This window comes from Pleuronectes platessa, chromosome 6 (genome assembly GCF_947347685.1).
Source record: "Pleuronectes platessa chromosome 6, fPlePla1.1, whole genome shotgun sequence".
Taxonomy (NCBI): domain Eukaryota; kingdom Metazoa; phylum Chordata; class Actinopteri; order Pleuronectiformes; family Pleuronectidae; genus Pleuronectes; species Pleuronectes platessa.
In genome coordinates, this window is record NC_070631.1 from 19,896,371 (window position 1) to 19,912,616 (window position 16,246).

Sequence of the window (16,246 nt, forward strand, 5' to 3'; positions counted from 1 at the left end):
TCAAGAAATGAATCGGTGAAGTTTAATGATGTGTGCTTGGTTCTTAAATATTTATAAAACGAAACAAATAGTACTCCTTGAATAGCGAACACTTAATCGCTTAAAACAACATTCCTTGTGCAGTTGTTACCCACAGTTAGTCAAACACAATGATTTCTCATGTATTGTTAATAACAATTTTACAAATATCAAGTCTGCAAAATAACAACTCAACAAACGGCTTCCATAAAAAAACTGACACTCATTGCCAGTAGGCGGCGCAAGTGTGGCTACAGCAGCTCAACCTGGTGGCTTGTGGGTGTAGCAGGTCAGCTTGTACAGATCTGGACAGAAAAAAGGTGATTAAGTGTTTCTTCTTAACAGTGGATATTCCTCATCATCTTTCTTGAAACACAAGAGAACTGTAACAAATGCACCAAACTCTGTTTAAAAGTTGTTGATATATTCAAGGTTTTCTTGTGTTTTATATGGAGATAAACGCTGGTTTTAATGATTTCAATGTCTTTTTAACTGATCTGCAATTCAGCATTACTCTTGACTTTCCTGGGCCTGATGCTGGCATTTTATAGATACACACTCCTCATACCCACCCACCGAAGTAAAATAGAGTAAGAACAGACATTCAGGGTGAGGGTTGGGAATGAAAAAGTTCTTATTCTCCCTATTCAAGAGTCAATTTACCATCAGATTAATTTTGAAGCTGCTAATTTTAGGTGAAACAGTTTCACGGTGTGGTTTTTAAAGCTGGCTATACGAGGTGCTTGGCATTTAAACATAATGAGATGTAAACTTAAAGCTGTATCTGTCTTCTACAGGGTGTCCAGTAGATCCCACCAGGAGGAGGGCAGGGGACGTGATGCCGTCTCCTTCCCACATCATCACACCTCGCCAAGTCACCAGTGGCTTCAGAGGAGGGAGCCTGTCGTCCAGAAACATCCTCCAACTCAACGGCAAGAACTTTCTTCCACGGCCCACTGAATCCTGTCTGTTTGACGAACATGCCAATTGACTTCGCTGTGCACGCCAGGCTATTCTTCACTTACCCTTCACTGTATTACTCAGCACGTGTGTGTGGGTACTTTACAGCATGGAATAATTACTGTCCTCCATTTGGGCAGTGACCATGCTCCTTCCACGATCAACTCAACCAGATCCATTTCACATTCTGCCTCTTGGCTGCACCACTGAACTGCTCAATTTTCAGCCTAATTGAGCTTTCAGGAGCCTCTTTGGTGGCTAGCCACAGTGCTGTTTGTGTTTTGTGTGCGTGTGTGTGTGTGTGTATGTGCAGCTGTGCAGTTCAAGCAGAGGCAAACACACACACACACACACAAATGTTTGGAAAACCAATTTTTTCCTCAATTAGACAAGCTGTCGCCAGTCAACTGGCGTGTATTCCTAAATTTGTCCTCAAATGTGCACTGAGACACGCACACACACACACACACACACACACACACACACACACTGATGGATCGGGTAAGAAAATGTGGTTGAAAACCAGCAGATAATTGCTCGTAATGATGTAAATAGTCTGGAATTACATTAGTCCCTGAGGAGAACATATAGAGTCCTTGTGTAATTACTTTACACAAATAATTGTTCATATCACACTACAAACATGTGTCTCTATATATTCTGTAGAAAAATCATTAATTAATAGTTTGACTCCAAATGTGTTCCCTAAGCTGGATTAATTTAGTCACACCTTTCTGTGCAAACACGACCTGTTCACTGTTTGCTTTCTATCTTACGTATATCAGCTTCCCCCCGGCCACTTCCTCCACCTCACCTCCTCCCCTCTACTGACTTTTCTTTTGCACACTAAACCCCCCCCCTTTCTCCTCTCCATGCCACTTAGGCATTTGTCTAACTGCTTCCATTGGAGTAGTCGTAACATTAAGCCATGATGTGGAACAGAGCAGCTGCACTGTGTGTGTTTGTGTGTTCGTGTCTGCGTGTGTGTGTGTGCGCCTGCGTGTGTGTCAGTCCGACTCCTGTCCCTTTCTCGGCCTGTGGCTTTGAAGCGAGCAGTGTAGCTGGACACTATCTGATCAGGTGACTGGCAGTCGACCCAATCCCTCATTGATAAAGCTACTTGGGAAAACTCTCCAGGGATTTTGAGTGGTACTGGGAGAGAAGGGACATTTAATTCACTCATGTACTGTACATCTAATATCTATTTCAAGATACATTATAGTACAATAATAATAATCTAAAATGTTCAATGTTAAATTCTGTGTATTTCCTTTCCACATAATCTGTTTATGCTCTGTTTATTCAGTTTGACTAGTTACAAATTGAGTCTGTGTTACATACTTGTGGCTGTACGATACTCAACGATCATGCAGATAACAAAACAATAACAATACCTGTTTTGTTACTGTACGTTTATGAATATACAAATTTTTTCTACAAAGAGCTTGCTCCATTTCGAAGAAACCTATTTTACTCATTTAGATTCATAATTTTATTTTGGGTAATCACTTGAAAAGTTTTAGATCTCCTTCCTCAAACTGTCCATTGCTGCAGTTCTTCTTTTCAGCCTCTGTCTGAAACGCTTGGATTTAGCGCCTGTCTCTTTAAGGCCCCCTCATGATAAGGTCAAGTCTGCCATGATTGGCTGATTTAACTATCCACAATTGAGGAAAGAAAAAACTGAAAAGGAGATATATTATCTCCTTTAATTATAAAAATGTCTCCAATATTTAATGTTTTTTAAGCCATACAACAACTTCAATCTGACCCAAGAATAACCAGTGTTTGTTATTTGTCAGTTTTTTATACATACACATTCTATTTTCCTTAGCACAGATACGAGTCAATTTAGGTTGGTAAATGTAATTTGATAGATTCTCTTTAAGCCTTGTGCAACGTTCTCTCTCTTATTTTCTTGTTTTTCCTTTATCCTCCCCATCTCCCTCGAGCCCATTTCACTGACGCACCACATACTTCCTTTCTCCAAACTGTGCTGCTCATTTCTGACAAACATTTGTGGCCACTTGCAGCCAGTCCAGGTTTATCTTCCCACATGCCGCTACACATACTACATCACATAGAGTATTTGTATTAGTAGTGGAGGAGTAAAGCTGTTTTCAAAAATCAGAAACGTTATTTGTGCGGGTTGTGAGTTTGTATATTGGTTGTTTTCTCATTGTTGTTCAAAATGCAAGATTAGGCAAATTGTCTTGTTAAAGCTTTTAAAGAATACGCGTAATTTGCATGATCCAGTCCAAATGCGGTTGGATTATTTGGAGACTAGTAGATGAATCAGTCCTTTTAATTTGCTATCTTGGTGCCTGCAGAGGACAGCCATGGAGGTGAAAGATAATTGGGGATGAGAGAGTGGGTCTGTTTGTAGTGATTGCCAGTTGTTTGACTGGACTGTCGTCTGCATGTGTACAAGCTGTTGTTTCTTGTGTTCCAACAACACTTTAATCTGTCGGCCCCTCTCTCCCTTGGACATTTGGAGGCTTTTTAGAGCATACGGTCGAGATGGCAACAGGATTATATTCCACTCTGTTCAGTGAATGTATTCATGATTCCAGTCTGTCTCTCCTTCCGCAGCGAGGAACGCCGCACAGGCTCACAGACTGGAGATGGATGGGGCTCACGTGCCGTTGTACAGACACAGGATCAGACCTGACAGCGTCATGCCAGCGGAGCTCAACCTAAACGAGCCCAACGGTGTGCGCCGCAAGTTGGACTGCATGGCCGCCGTGCGTCAGCGCGAGGCCAGGGAAGGTGTACAAGCAGCTAATGTCACGGTGAGGTCAATCTTTGCACTTGGGCCCAGGGGGTGAACCAAAAATAAGTTTGCCCACAATAGTGTCCCTTTGTATCTTCTTCACTGAAATCAGAAAACAGAGGAAGAGCAACGTCTCCTGTCATGAGGGAGGCTTCATGGAGGCGTGGAGCGTCTCACCGACAGCCTGCCGCTGTTACAAATCACAAAGCGGTGTCCCCGTCAGCCCTCTGTGTTTTAGTGACTGTACAAAAAGGTGTTAATTGTTCTCCTACCTGAAGGCACATATTGTACTTTCACCCATGGCTGCACATGCTAAATATGATTTTGGCTGTGGTGCATGTCTGTCTTAGACATTTTACACATTACATTTCCTCACAGCCGATACTACGGTGTGGTGCTGCACTTTCAGACTTGCTTTGCATTTCAATTTGGATTGGACTTTTCTGGGCTGATAGCCATGACTTTATTTAGACCAGGTTTGTCCTCAGCATAATTTCAGTGCACTAGACCTGTGGAATATTTTATTTTCTGACACACTTTGCTTTAGCAACTTCATTCTAAAACTCAATTTGAGGTGTTTCATTTATTTTTTAAGGACGAAGGCACCTCCCGGCTAGAATCCCTGATATAATGCAGATTATTGTACTCTATAATATTAAAGGGACACAAGTCCAGGAAATGACACAGGATGGATGGATTCACATTTCATTGGACTACACAGTTACATTTATGATTGCAGCATAGATAAACAACCACCACCTTTACCGTCAAGCATCTGCTGTTGAGCTCTGTTGCACAAACTTAACGTGAACATCGAAGAAAATGTTGTATATAAAATTTAATCCTTTCTCAAATAACTGTTTTCAGTGCTCCAGGCCTGATGGATTATTGGATCTATGAAAGTTTTCTGAAAAAATCAAATCGTCTCAAAGGTTTCAAAAAAGGTCGTTTCATGTTCTCAGCATTTAACTGTGAAGGAAAGTGTGTAACATTAAGATTGACTGCTTGCAAAGCATTGATTCCAGAAACATGTTCCAGCAACATGTGATCAGAATGTGGCTGCATGGATGTATTGATTTATTATATCCTTTCAATAGTGTCTGAAATGTAATGGAGAAAATGATGGATTATTTGATTATTGTGAGAACCCCCAGGTTTTATTTTCCTGGTTTTGAAAAAAGCTGAGTTCTGAGAAAGAAGACATTGTGTGGCCTTGTGTCAAAGCGGAGCGTCGTTTTCAGCCTTTGCTGTTGTTTCTGGGTGTTAGGAGCAGACCTCGGAGGCCCACCTGTCCAGAGAACTTCTTCAGATCCAACTCAGCGAAGAGCGCAGCAGGTCGGACGGCATCGCCAACATGCTGGGCCAGGCCATTACCACCCAGCACCTCCTGTATGCCAGCCTGGGCTGCGCCGAGTACATGGAGTTTGTCCTGAAGAATCCTTTTAATGTACCTCAGACCGTCACCATCCAGAGTGATGACCCTGATCTCAGGTAAGACTCTGCGAACAGGCAGGTGGCGTCGTGCCGGCACCAACGCCCTCCACTGCTTCTTTAGTCTTGTTGTATTTTCCAGTGACAAATTGGAAACCCGAGGAAACTATTATGTGTTAGTCATGTGTTTCGTCATTAAAACTAGGATTCATCTTACAAGTTCATAAGTGTGTCCTCCAGCCTAACACGCCATCTGTGCATGTGTGTCTTTACTGTTTGCGTTTTCTATTATCCGACCGTAACAAGCCGTGCCCCACTGTGAAGCCGTGTTCACACCTTCTGAATGTGTTTCCAAAGGTGATGGAGTAGCTCTGGAAATGGTTCTTAAAAACCTATTTTCATCCTGCTTGAGTAAATGATGCCACATCCTCACACTTTTTGGGATCAGATATGTGATGGCTGGGCCCTCCATACCCGTTAGATACAAAGTTTCACCACCAGTTTTGGCAACAAGGGTGGCCCATAACACCCTGAGAAACCTAAAAGCAGAAGGCTTTACAGGATGGAAGCCATTTTTAAACACAGTCTCAGTCTTTATCCATGGTTGCTAGTATTTCTTTATTGAAAACCACTTACCCATGCTGTGAGTTAATTTAGTATCAAACAGCCTAAGATATTCCTTCATAATACATTCATTAGGTTTTTTAATTCGTTAGATTTAAAGCAAACCTCCTGATTTAATACCAGCATTTTTTACTGCTCTTACATGTGTGTCTCTTATGAAACAGGTGTAAAGGCGATAAAGGTTGTCCGGCCTTGGACAGTTAAATGGAAATGAGCTGGTCTGTGGATACACTTAATATTTTGCTTTTTAAACAATGATGTATTGGTGCCGTTTCTTCTCTGTGAGTGACACCTGCTTCTCTTAGGGGTCTTTTCCCACCTGAACTACCTGTGTTTCCTTGCAGTGTGTTGGTACAGTTAGTCTTAAGACCCCGCCAGTTTAGGGACACCCTGTGCAAATGCTTAACGAAAGGACAAATGATGCAACACTCAACATTGTGTATTCATTGCTCCTTACCCTTTTGAAAAGGTCAAACTGTGACAGTATACAGCTGCTGGCTATGAGCCGAGGTGCTCTGCCTCACTGTGGTGGATGAGGAAGTGATTGTGAATATGGTTCATGCTTGGGCTTTGTCTGCATTTGTGGATGTATGTATTGTGCTGTGGGTTTAAACCCACGGTGCTTCTGGAGACATATGTCATGACATATGCTACCAGTACAATGCAGCCTTAAGACCATGTCAGTCCACTGCACTTACAGGCCCTGCAGTCAGTGTGTTACACTTATTACACTATTGCACTATTACATAGCCTGAAAAAAAAAAAGCAGAGCAATGCCATGAGCACACCTCTGTCATCGTATGGCTGTGGTTATACTGTGAGGGGGTTTACTACCTATAAAGCATCATTCTTTATCATTATAATGCTCAGCCTTTCTCTGTGGATGCATTGAACAAAACATATTTCAGCAAATAAAAAAATCAACGTGACCTTTCGGGGGCTTCATACAGCTCCATTCAAACACTGAGGAATTGTACTTTTTAGAAGTTTATTACAAAATAAATCTTCCTCATGGAGACCAGGGAGCAGCTCACCTACATTGGAATAGTACAGAAATATACCTTTAGCAGCATCGGTGAAAAATTACAAATGTAACTACTTAAGTACTATTAAAGAAGCATGTTATATCCTCTTCTTGCAAAACACTGTCAACCAAAACTATAATCAACAGAAATTAGCAGGACCCAGACAGATGAAGCTGCTGACGTTAACAGTGGAACATCTCTAATATTGACCGTGAAGCTAAATTGGTTCATGAATATCATCCAAAAAAATTCCAGCACACCCCCCCCCTACCAAAAAAATAAATGCCACCCCCGCAGAGAGTCGAGATGAGGATGACTCCATGAAGATGTTGGCCTGTGTGTGGCTGTCTTTTATTCAGGTTGTGGGCGTCTGATTCACAGCTTGCTCACTGCTTTGATTTGATGCGTGTGTGTGTGTGTAGGTGTGTACTAATGTGTGTACCTTTTTCAGGTTTTAAAAATTGTTTTGACACATCTTGTTTGTATGTGGTGGATGAATTGTTTGGTCTTTGAATTTTGCATTTTGCATGTTGATGCTTCACACGTTTTTCGTTTTTGTTCAGACTTTTCAAACTTGTGTCCGTCTTTGGACGTGATGATAAAATACAAATGTCAAGATTTTTTTCAGCACTAGTACCCAGCACCACCTCAACCATTTCTCTCTATATTTTGTTCATATACAAAGACGCTCCTTCACTAATGTGTTTGTCCTTGACACAGATGCAGACATAATGCCGGTGAGATGCTTCCTTTAATCTGCACATAGCAGCCATTATGGTTGATATTTCCAGCTTGATCACCATTCTTGGTATCCATGCCATGTTTGTTTGAGTTTGTTGTTAATTCCCCTGCACTAAGTCTTTTGTTATGGATTCTGCTCATGCCTCAGCTTTGGATTAACATATATCACGTTGATCAACAAAGGCTGGAGTGCGCTGTGGATGAATCATTATGGCATTAGCCCAGCCACCGGGCCAAACAGGTCTAATTGAGAGTCATCAATCCCTGCATCTGTCCTCTCGCCGGCTTAGTGCCCCGTTCGTTTTTTATATTTATTTCCCGATGGCGGCAAGGAGGCTTCTGCATCACAGCACCGTGCACACAACAATGCCTGGAATACCTTTATATTTAAGTATTTTGTCATATATAAGCAGTTCTATTATGTGAGTTGTTATATATATATATATATGTATGACTGCAGGCTCCATGGAAGAGACGAGCAGAGAGATAAATGATTAATATTTAATACATTTGTGACTTTTGAGCTGTGATTTGAAAATAACTGCTCCATAAGTTTGTTCCATCTTTTGCCAGATTTCTGAGGATTTTTTTTCTGTGGAATCATCAGGGCGAATGTTGAATGTCTCTCTGATTTAGGGATGGAAGCCTGTGTTTCTGTGTTTCACTCATCCATCCACCTGTAGAAGTTCACAGTTTATTTACTCTGTTTTCTTCACTCTTGTTCTAAATAATATTTTGCCCTTACGATGAACTGCGCTTCCCTTGGATGACAAGTATTTTTGGGGAAAAAGCTGCAGCTTGAGAATAGATAGAGTATTATTACTTCAGTAATTCTTTTCAGTTACACTCTGGCATTTAACAACGATTGTTATGTTAGAGACACAGAGGCTGAGAGAAAACCTCCTTGTTTCAGTACACACAATCATCTCCAGTGTAAGAAACGCACCAGAGCTCTCTTACCAAATCCCAAAGAAATCCCTGAATCTGAACTCTTGGTGTTCAGTCCCTCATACGTCTGTTGTTGTGATGTACAGAATGTAGTAGCTGTACTTGTACTTGTTTTTTTTACACTACCAGTGTTTGAGGCAGACAAACGCCAACAACAAATCTTGCCCCTGAGCCGCTGTTATGCTGAACTGCATGCATGAGTGCACGGAGGCTACTTTGCTGTTACTTCCTTGTCGATATATCAACCAATATTTGACAAGGAACTGTGAGATCTGGAGACATAAACAAGGCCTTGGGTCAGTTGTTTGCTGTACAGAAACAAACAGCAGAAGAGTCTGGCCCTTAAAGAGAGAGCTTGGGCCGGTCGAGGCTGTGCTGCGGTTTAGTGCCCAGAGGCTGCTCTTGACGTGGAGGAGTCGTTTGCCACCTGTTGCCATCCATTTTGCATGGCTACCTTTTACACTTGGCCTCCCAGAGCCCAGTGTGAGCTATGGCTGCTGGCTAGTTGAGAGATATGAGGCTGTACATCTCCTGTGCTGTGGTCCTCGGTCCTGCTTATCTTCTTATAATTTTTCCCTTTCCTTATCTGTCTTTTGCTACTCAAAACTCATTCGTTTCTCCCCCTTCAAATAATTGTGTTGTTATATTGTTTCTTCTGTTCTTTACATGTCTGTTTGTCCAGTGCATATCCTCCCTTGCTCTATTTTCTCTCCTTAATAATGAATCAACCCACGGTTCTTCACGGAGGCTCAGGTGAAATACCAGTACACAGAGAGCCTTTGTTGTCATGATGAGCCACAGGCAAAGAGTTTTATTCAAAATGCACAGGTGGGAATCTCCAAATAAATTTGATGGAACTGACTGTTGCATCTCGCCCTAATGTCAGTGAGGTGGGGCCCTTATAAATTAATCAACTCCTGCCGCCTCATTGAGAGAAATTCACCTCGCCCTGCTGATGGGTTGGAACCTTTGAAGTTTAAAGCAGCGCTGGCCTTCTTGTAGTTGTGTGTGAAATTTTTAGCATTCAAAGGAAGCAGAGAGATGGAAGAGGGGACCTCCCTCTGCTGGAACGTGTTATCTGTTCCTGTTGCTTTCTCCTTTGAATCCATTTGCTTGGGTCTGTAGGAGGATTTTACTTTCACTGGCCTTGATACATCTTTCCGACAACTGCCGCGTTTGATTAAACAGACACCATGATGGATTGGATTGAGCTCAATTTAAATCTTCATACTGCTCTGAACTTACAATTATTATTCTAAAATGTTTCAGTCTAAAATTAGAATAGATATATATTATATTTCATGTATTTTAAAATTAGGTATTCCTCAATAAAGGAACAGTTTGACATTTTGGGAAATATGCCTATTTGCTTGATTTGTATGTGTAGGTCTCATGCCATTTAAGCTTTTAAGCTTGGTTATGCATATTCACCTCTCCAAGTTCAACTCTCTTACATTTGTGCAGCAATAATTCAATACTGATGTAATATTTGTTATGAAACTTGTAAGTTGATTTCACTGATTAGAAGAAGTTATCAGAAAACATCCCCCTTCCCTGTTGTTAGTGTGTTCTGCTCTTGATCCTGTCACAGTGAAAACATTTCGATCAGAAGTGTTGATGGAGTTGATTAGTTCAAACAGAGTTTTCTGTGGATATTCATGGAGCTCATATGGTGAGACTCAATGTTCTTTATAAACGACCTACCCCACCGGATTAAAATTTCCCATGGTTAACAACAAAATAAAAAATAAAATAATTCTTGCTCTTCAGATGTTGAACCGATTTTTTACACTGGGTACTCACGTACCACCAAACTGACCGAATGACTGCTACTATTCCGTAGCATTTGCATAAGTAAATGTCAAACTTTCTTAGAAATTTAATGAGCAAATTCTTATTCCTGAGATGAAGCAAATGTGTTTCTAATGACCCTGTGGCCTTTTCCGCAACATCAGAACATTTACATCTCTGTATTCTTTAGCTAAATTGCTGTTAAGAAAAATGGGGCATGTTGTTTGTTTCAACGCCATCTTATTCCATGCTGTCATGAGCATTGCAGTGTTCCACAGCGAGGGCTTTGATTTATATTCTTGATCATGTAACATGTCCGTGTCTGATCCTGGCTGGATCCCTTAAACATATAAGAGCCGCTTTCATCTCACTCATGTCTTTTTAATCTTTCCATTCAGTGTCATCACCAACACAGATGAATGGCGATACTTCAAAGCACTAACCCAAACTCCCACTCCGCTGGAGGAGAACATGTTCCAGTGGGAGCAGGGTGCTCCGGGTCCTAGGGTTTACCTCCGGCCCAAGGAGAGCATCCATATTCCCCTGAAGTACCAGTGCTTCCTCTGTGATCACACCATGGCCCCTCAGGTACAGTTTTCGATGATGATGGCGGGTAATTTATGCAGAAAGCAATACTTTTGAAAAAGATTATATTTGGGATGTGAGATTAGAAAAGTTAGTTTATGGAAACAGTCAACACATCTTTTTCAATCACCGCAGATGAAAGTTAAAAGTAGCCCCTCCCCCCCCTTCCCGATTTCCCGATATTACATTATTTCACAGGTCTTCTTATTGATTCTAGTTCAGGAAAATCTTTGAAATTTGATTTGCTGTGTGGTCTGAAGGTTGTGTTTCTGGTGTGCGAACACTGTGAGAATATGATTAAGAGATGAAACAGAGATAAGAGTTGAAACTTTGTTGATATGAATTTTACAAAAAAGGATTATTCACCATATTTGATCTATTTCAAGAATGTATGTACACATGTATGGTAAAGATAATCTGGTGCAGGAAGCATATTTGAACCAAATGTCATTGACACAGGCTCTGCCTTTATCCCCTGTGGATGACTGGGGGGTTTTATCGCTTTTGGTTCTAATCTGCTGTTTGTGATCATTTACAGTTTCCCTGTGTGATTTACAGATGTTGTACTTTCTTTGCAGCCATTTGTTGTTTAGTTGATGCTCGACTTTGATAAACATTCGGTTTCTTATCAAATCCTCACAGGGACCGAGCTTCTTACCTACAGGCAAGGGCTCTCAGATGGCCAAGAAGAATCAGTCCAACATTGTTGCTGCCAAAACTATCAAGGTACAGAGTGTGCTACTTATGCTTTGTGAAATATGTTCTCTCTCCTGGACTCATCTTTATCTCCATCTCAAGTCCCCTGCCTCTTAATCCCTGATTAGTTTGTCCCAGGGTTGGAATTATAGCAGGCTGTGGGTTTGCGGTGCAATCTGGACGTACAGTGTGTTTCTCTGCCATGATAAGAGCTTGAATGTCATCCAAAGATTTTAGTATCTTGAGGTATATTGGCTGTTCTACCTTTTTTACACTAAAATCAGCGTATATATAAGTGCCTTGCCTTTCGATTTCTTTCTCTGGTGCGTCATGGCCGATATAACTAAAGTACAGTAAACCAAGGCGCTCTCTAACCAATTTAGCACGTTCACCCAGGTGTCATGTTTTCATCACTGGCCAACAGAGCCGCAGCCGATTTAAAAACAGTTTCTACTTCAGAGTTATTTGATCCAGGATGAAATGCCGATTTAATCCATTCCCATTGCTTACAAAAGCCTGATGTTGGTGGGTTTTAGTGTTTTTTCGGACCAGTTCTCTGTTTTTTGACCAGTTTAGTTTATTTCAGGGAGCAGAGACCGATAAATTCCACTAAAGTGAACAGTATGAGGCTTTCGATTGGGGGTCTAGTCAGGCTAACCTTCTGCTGCCTCCCCAAGTCTAGCAGCATCTCCCAGACTCTGAAGAGTGGCAGTGTGCCGCCCCCTCCCTCCCCCTCTCCTCTCCTCTCCCATACAGTCACAGCTCTGACACACAGAGCACTTTGAAGTCAACTCTTTTAAAAGTTATGCCAGCCAGACAAGGTTGTCAAGCAGAATGATATGCTGCAAATCACTTTAATCTTACTCAACGTTGTTTATCATCTCCAACGGGCAAATGTCAGGCTGGAGAGTGTAACGAACCCAATTGGTGGACAGCTTGACACGTCTGATAATCTTTTTTAAATGAACAGTGCATATACACTATAACTCGAAAGTTGCTTCCCCCACTTTACCCACTTTTCAGCCATTTATAATATCCTGGAAGTTTAGAGGAAGGAGAAATAATGTGAATATGCTTTTTCAAATCTACTGCAGATAAAACTATGTGCACTACATCTATAGTTGATGTGTTCTGCTCTGCAGCCCCTCTATTCTATAGCTGTCACCAAAATTCACTTCTGCTCCACATTAATCTATTCAAATGAAATTTCAGGCCGCTCTTTACAAATGTGAGCTTAAACACATGCTGACATTATTGGCATGTGGCTTCTTCTACTTCTAAAAAACAAGATATCCAACTTTGCCAACCAGTGCTGCCCAATGATCCTGATGTTCGTGTTGATTACAGTACCCCGAAGCTATCCCATTGCACAGAATGACATCCGAAATATTTGCCAGTCTGCCAACAGTGTGTGTGAGTGTTTGTCTATGCCTCCAGTTTGTGTGTATTAGTATGTCAATGTCATCACTGCTGCCCCGAGCAAAAATCCTGTCAACAGGTCAAAGAGGTCAGCTCTGGATCAAATCTGTGTCCCGCTAAAACTGACAAGCCCCAACAGGAGAGCTGTCAGGATGCCAGCTTTGGCAACACTGTCAGTCAGCGCAGATCACCAGAGCCAGATCTGGGCCTCTCCTGCAGGTCAGCCTGGGCCCACAAACCGGACACATCAATGACTTGGACAGCTGCCGTTTGGCAGGGATCAGCTTCTGCGTGTATAGAACACAGCGTCCACTTTGTTTCTCATGATGGTAATTTTTAATCTGCCACACTGGAGTAATTATGGTTCACTTCCTCATTGTGAAGTGTTGTTGTTTATCGAATTACATCACATCGGTTTTTAATGTAATAGAAATAATTGTAAAAACTGCTGGGATACAATCTATTTTATTGATATTTGCAACATTTTCATTTGTAATGATACACTACCTCAAAATGATATATGGACATCCCAACATAACAACCATACAACCATTATTCAGCATTAATACACTGCTACAACAGCCTCTGTAAGATTTGGCTGGGTTCCACATCAGGTGGTGTGTTTGTTTATTCCAAAGCTGCAGCATAGGCTAAAGGTCATGACCCTGCATATACGGTTTAATTCAGAAAGATTCTAAATAAAAGCATTATGATAAAGGAGGGGAATCAAATATAACATCAGGGCTTATCTGTTAGGGACATGAACATGCACAGCAGCTTTCATGAGTTTCAGTCCATTCAATTTCTAGGTAATGTGTATTGTTGAAAGTGTTGGTCAAAGGTAATTTCTGACTTGGCAGTTGTGTTAGAGGTAAGCACAGGAGGTGACCAAAATCATTAAAGTCAATCACTAGCAACAATGAATACCTCCAGATTGACTTACATTGTCAAGTTTAGGGTAGTCAAATAATGCTCTTTTCTATCTACTTTAATATATAACCTGCGATCATTTGTTATGTTTCAATATTTTGTGGAGGAGGAATGGCATCACAACGTACAAGTAAATAACAAGAATTTAACAAGAAGGCAATCTGTACACTCATTTCGGACTCATTGACAGGAGTAAAGTAGCCCAAAAGAATACCAATAAAGAAAGACAAACACAGAGAGTAAACAAAAGAAAGATGTTCACATCAGGGCTGATATGCCTGATCATTGAGGGGTTGGTCTAAGGACTATACACAACGCTGGTCTGAGGGATCCAATGTGGGGCTTGACCGTGACTGTCATATGGGGGACGGCTAAGCCCAGAGTCGATCAGCGGCCCCCACTGGTGATAGAACTTATTAGAGAGCGTCTGATCGGGAACTTTATTCACAATCATGCAGCCAATTTCCAGGAAAAGAGAATTCTTCTGCAAGTGATTGGAGAGATGTAGGTGATGATGTTACCTTGGCTAGTTGCATTAATCTTGAGTTGTACAACAATGACTTTGTGAGGGGATGGGCAGAATTAAAAATTTGGTAGATTGAAGAAAAGTGGGTTTGCCAGAACACGTGGGTGAGATCACACGGGACTAGACACAAAGTGTCAGTTTGGCCTTGCTATAATGAAGTCTTTGAAGTACCGTGAATTGTATAAGATGAAGTCTAGCACAGCTTGAGGAGGAGTCGACAGCTTTCATGGGAACTTCCCCGAAGTCTTCAGGGAAGGTAATCTATAACTCATCCTCCATGGCTCTTATCTTATGAGTCTAATCATCTGGAGATAACAGACCATGACGTCGGAGATGATTTGTCCTTGATGTAAGGTTCTATGCCACTGGGAGTAGGACTCTGGGAAATTGGGGAGAGTGGATCTTAGCATAATCACATAATTGGAAATATCTTTTAACAGTCTGAGCTGTTTAGGTCCTGGCATCTTTTTGAAGTAAGATTCGTAATTGATTCACATCCTGTAATTCAGCTACACATAATCTATAATTCCCTCACTCCTCTTTAGTTATTAAATCATACAGGTCTCCTGAGCAGAGCTTACTGGTTCACCCGCACACTCGGCTAAAAACGTTGAAAGTTGATTGTACATTTGAAGTCATGGCTCTGATTCTCATCCTATAGACACGAGATCTGCAATCCCCATGTTTACGTCTTATGAAAAATCGTCAGAAAACAAATTTACTCATCTGACCTTTGTCTTGCCTTCTTCCTTTTTAACAATTTAACTCATTTGAAGCCCTTCGCCCAGTGAAAGATGCTAAACTAAATAGACCTGATTAGTGTTATTATTTCATATCAAGCCAGCAAACACTTGTTAGATGGTGCGGAGTACGATCATACGTGAGAGGGTTTGCAATTCAAAAGTGTTTGCATATGTCTGGTGTGTGTGTGTGGGTGTACATGATATTGTATGTAATTAGAACATGTGTAGGAACACATTCGGTGGATTTGCTGAGATCCTAAGGGCAATTTTAATGCAGCCTACTTCAAAGCACATTCAACATGTCTGGAGGGGCTTCAGTAGTCAGATTGAAGCCAGTTTTTATATTCCACTGTACAGTTCCATCATCATTATACTCTGGTGAGTGTTTTCTAAAAGAGACCCCCTCAAAGACTGCATTAAAGAAGAAGCTTTATATGTTATTTAGAGCTGAAGAGCCTCGGGAAGAAAACATTTCACAAAAGAGAATGGAGGAATTAGAGTGTCGGTTTTTCTGTAAATGCCTAATGACACAGGGCTGGTATTGTTTGAGGGTCATATGCACACACACACACACACATACACACACACACACAAATTACAATTTATTTCAACCTTGCTCTTATTTCCATATTATTCCAATGTTAAAAAATGTATTAACTGTACTCGGTTAATAAAATTCATTGGGAAATTGCAACATCACTGGTGCACACACACCCTTATGCTCACTTTCCGGTTTGCTTTTAAGTGGTTAAGATCAATGTTTCCCTGCCTGCGGATTGAAACTGCCCAGGGGATCCACAGCTAAATAAACACAACTATATGTTTCTGTCAGACAAATTTAGTATTTAGTATATATTGATTTTTCTCCTCTCTTTTTTGATAATCTGGCAAAAAAAGTTTGGCCTGTGTACAGCCTCTCTCATTTAGTGAGAACAGTCTTGCTCTTGTCATGTCCTCAGAGATCAGCAATTACTTTGTTCAATGCCCGGTTATCATTAGTGATAGAAATGAAAAAAAATCTTCAAAGCTAAGAGCGAGT

The 16,246-nt window shown here is 41.2% G+C and overlaps 1 protein-coding gene across 1 annotated transcript in view; it reads left to right on the forward strand.

Moving 5' to 3' along the window:
* Nucleotides 1–16,246, forward strand: part of nphp4 (nephronophthisis 4) — a 161,149-nt gene that overhangs the window by 134,413 nt on the left and 10,490 nt on the right. The window contains exons 18-22 of the mRNA XM_053425872.1: nucleotides 816–950; nucleotides 3,568–3,767; nucleotides 5,016–5,239; nucleotides 10,707–10,896; nucleotides 11,536–11,619. Coding sequence (XP_053281847.1) covers nucleotides 816–950; nucleotides 3,568–3,767; nucleotides 5,016–5,239; nucleotides 10,707–10,896; nucleotides 11,536–11,619 — 833 coding nt within the window. The remainder of the gene's footprint in view (nucleotides 1–815; nucleotides 951–3,567; nucleotides 3,768–5,015; nucleotides 5,240–10,706; nucleotides 10,897–11,535; nucleotides 11,620–16,246) is intronic.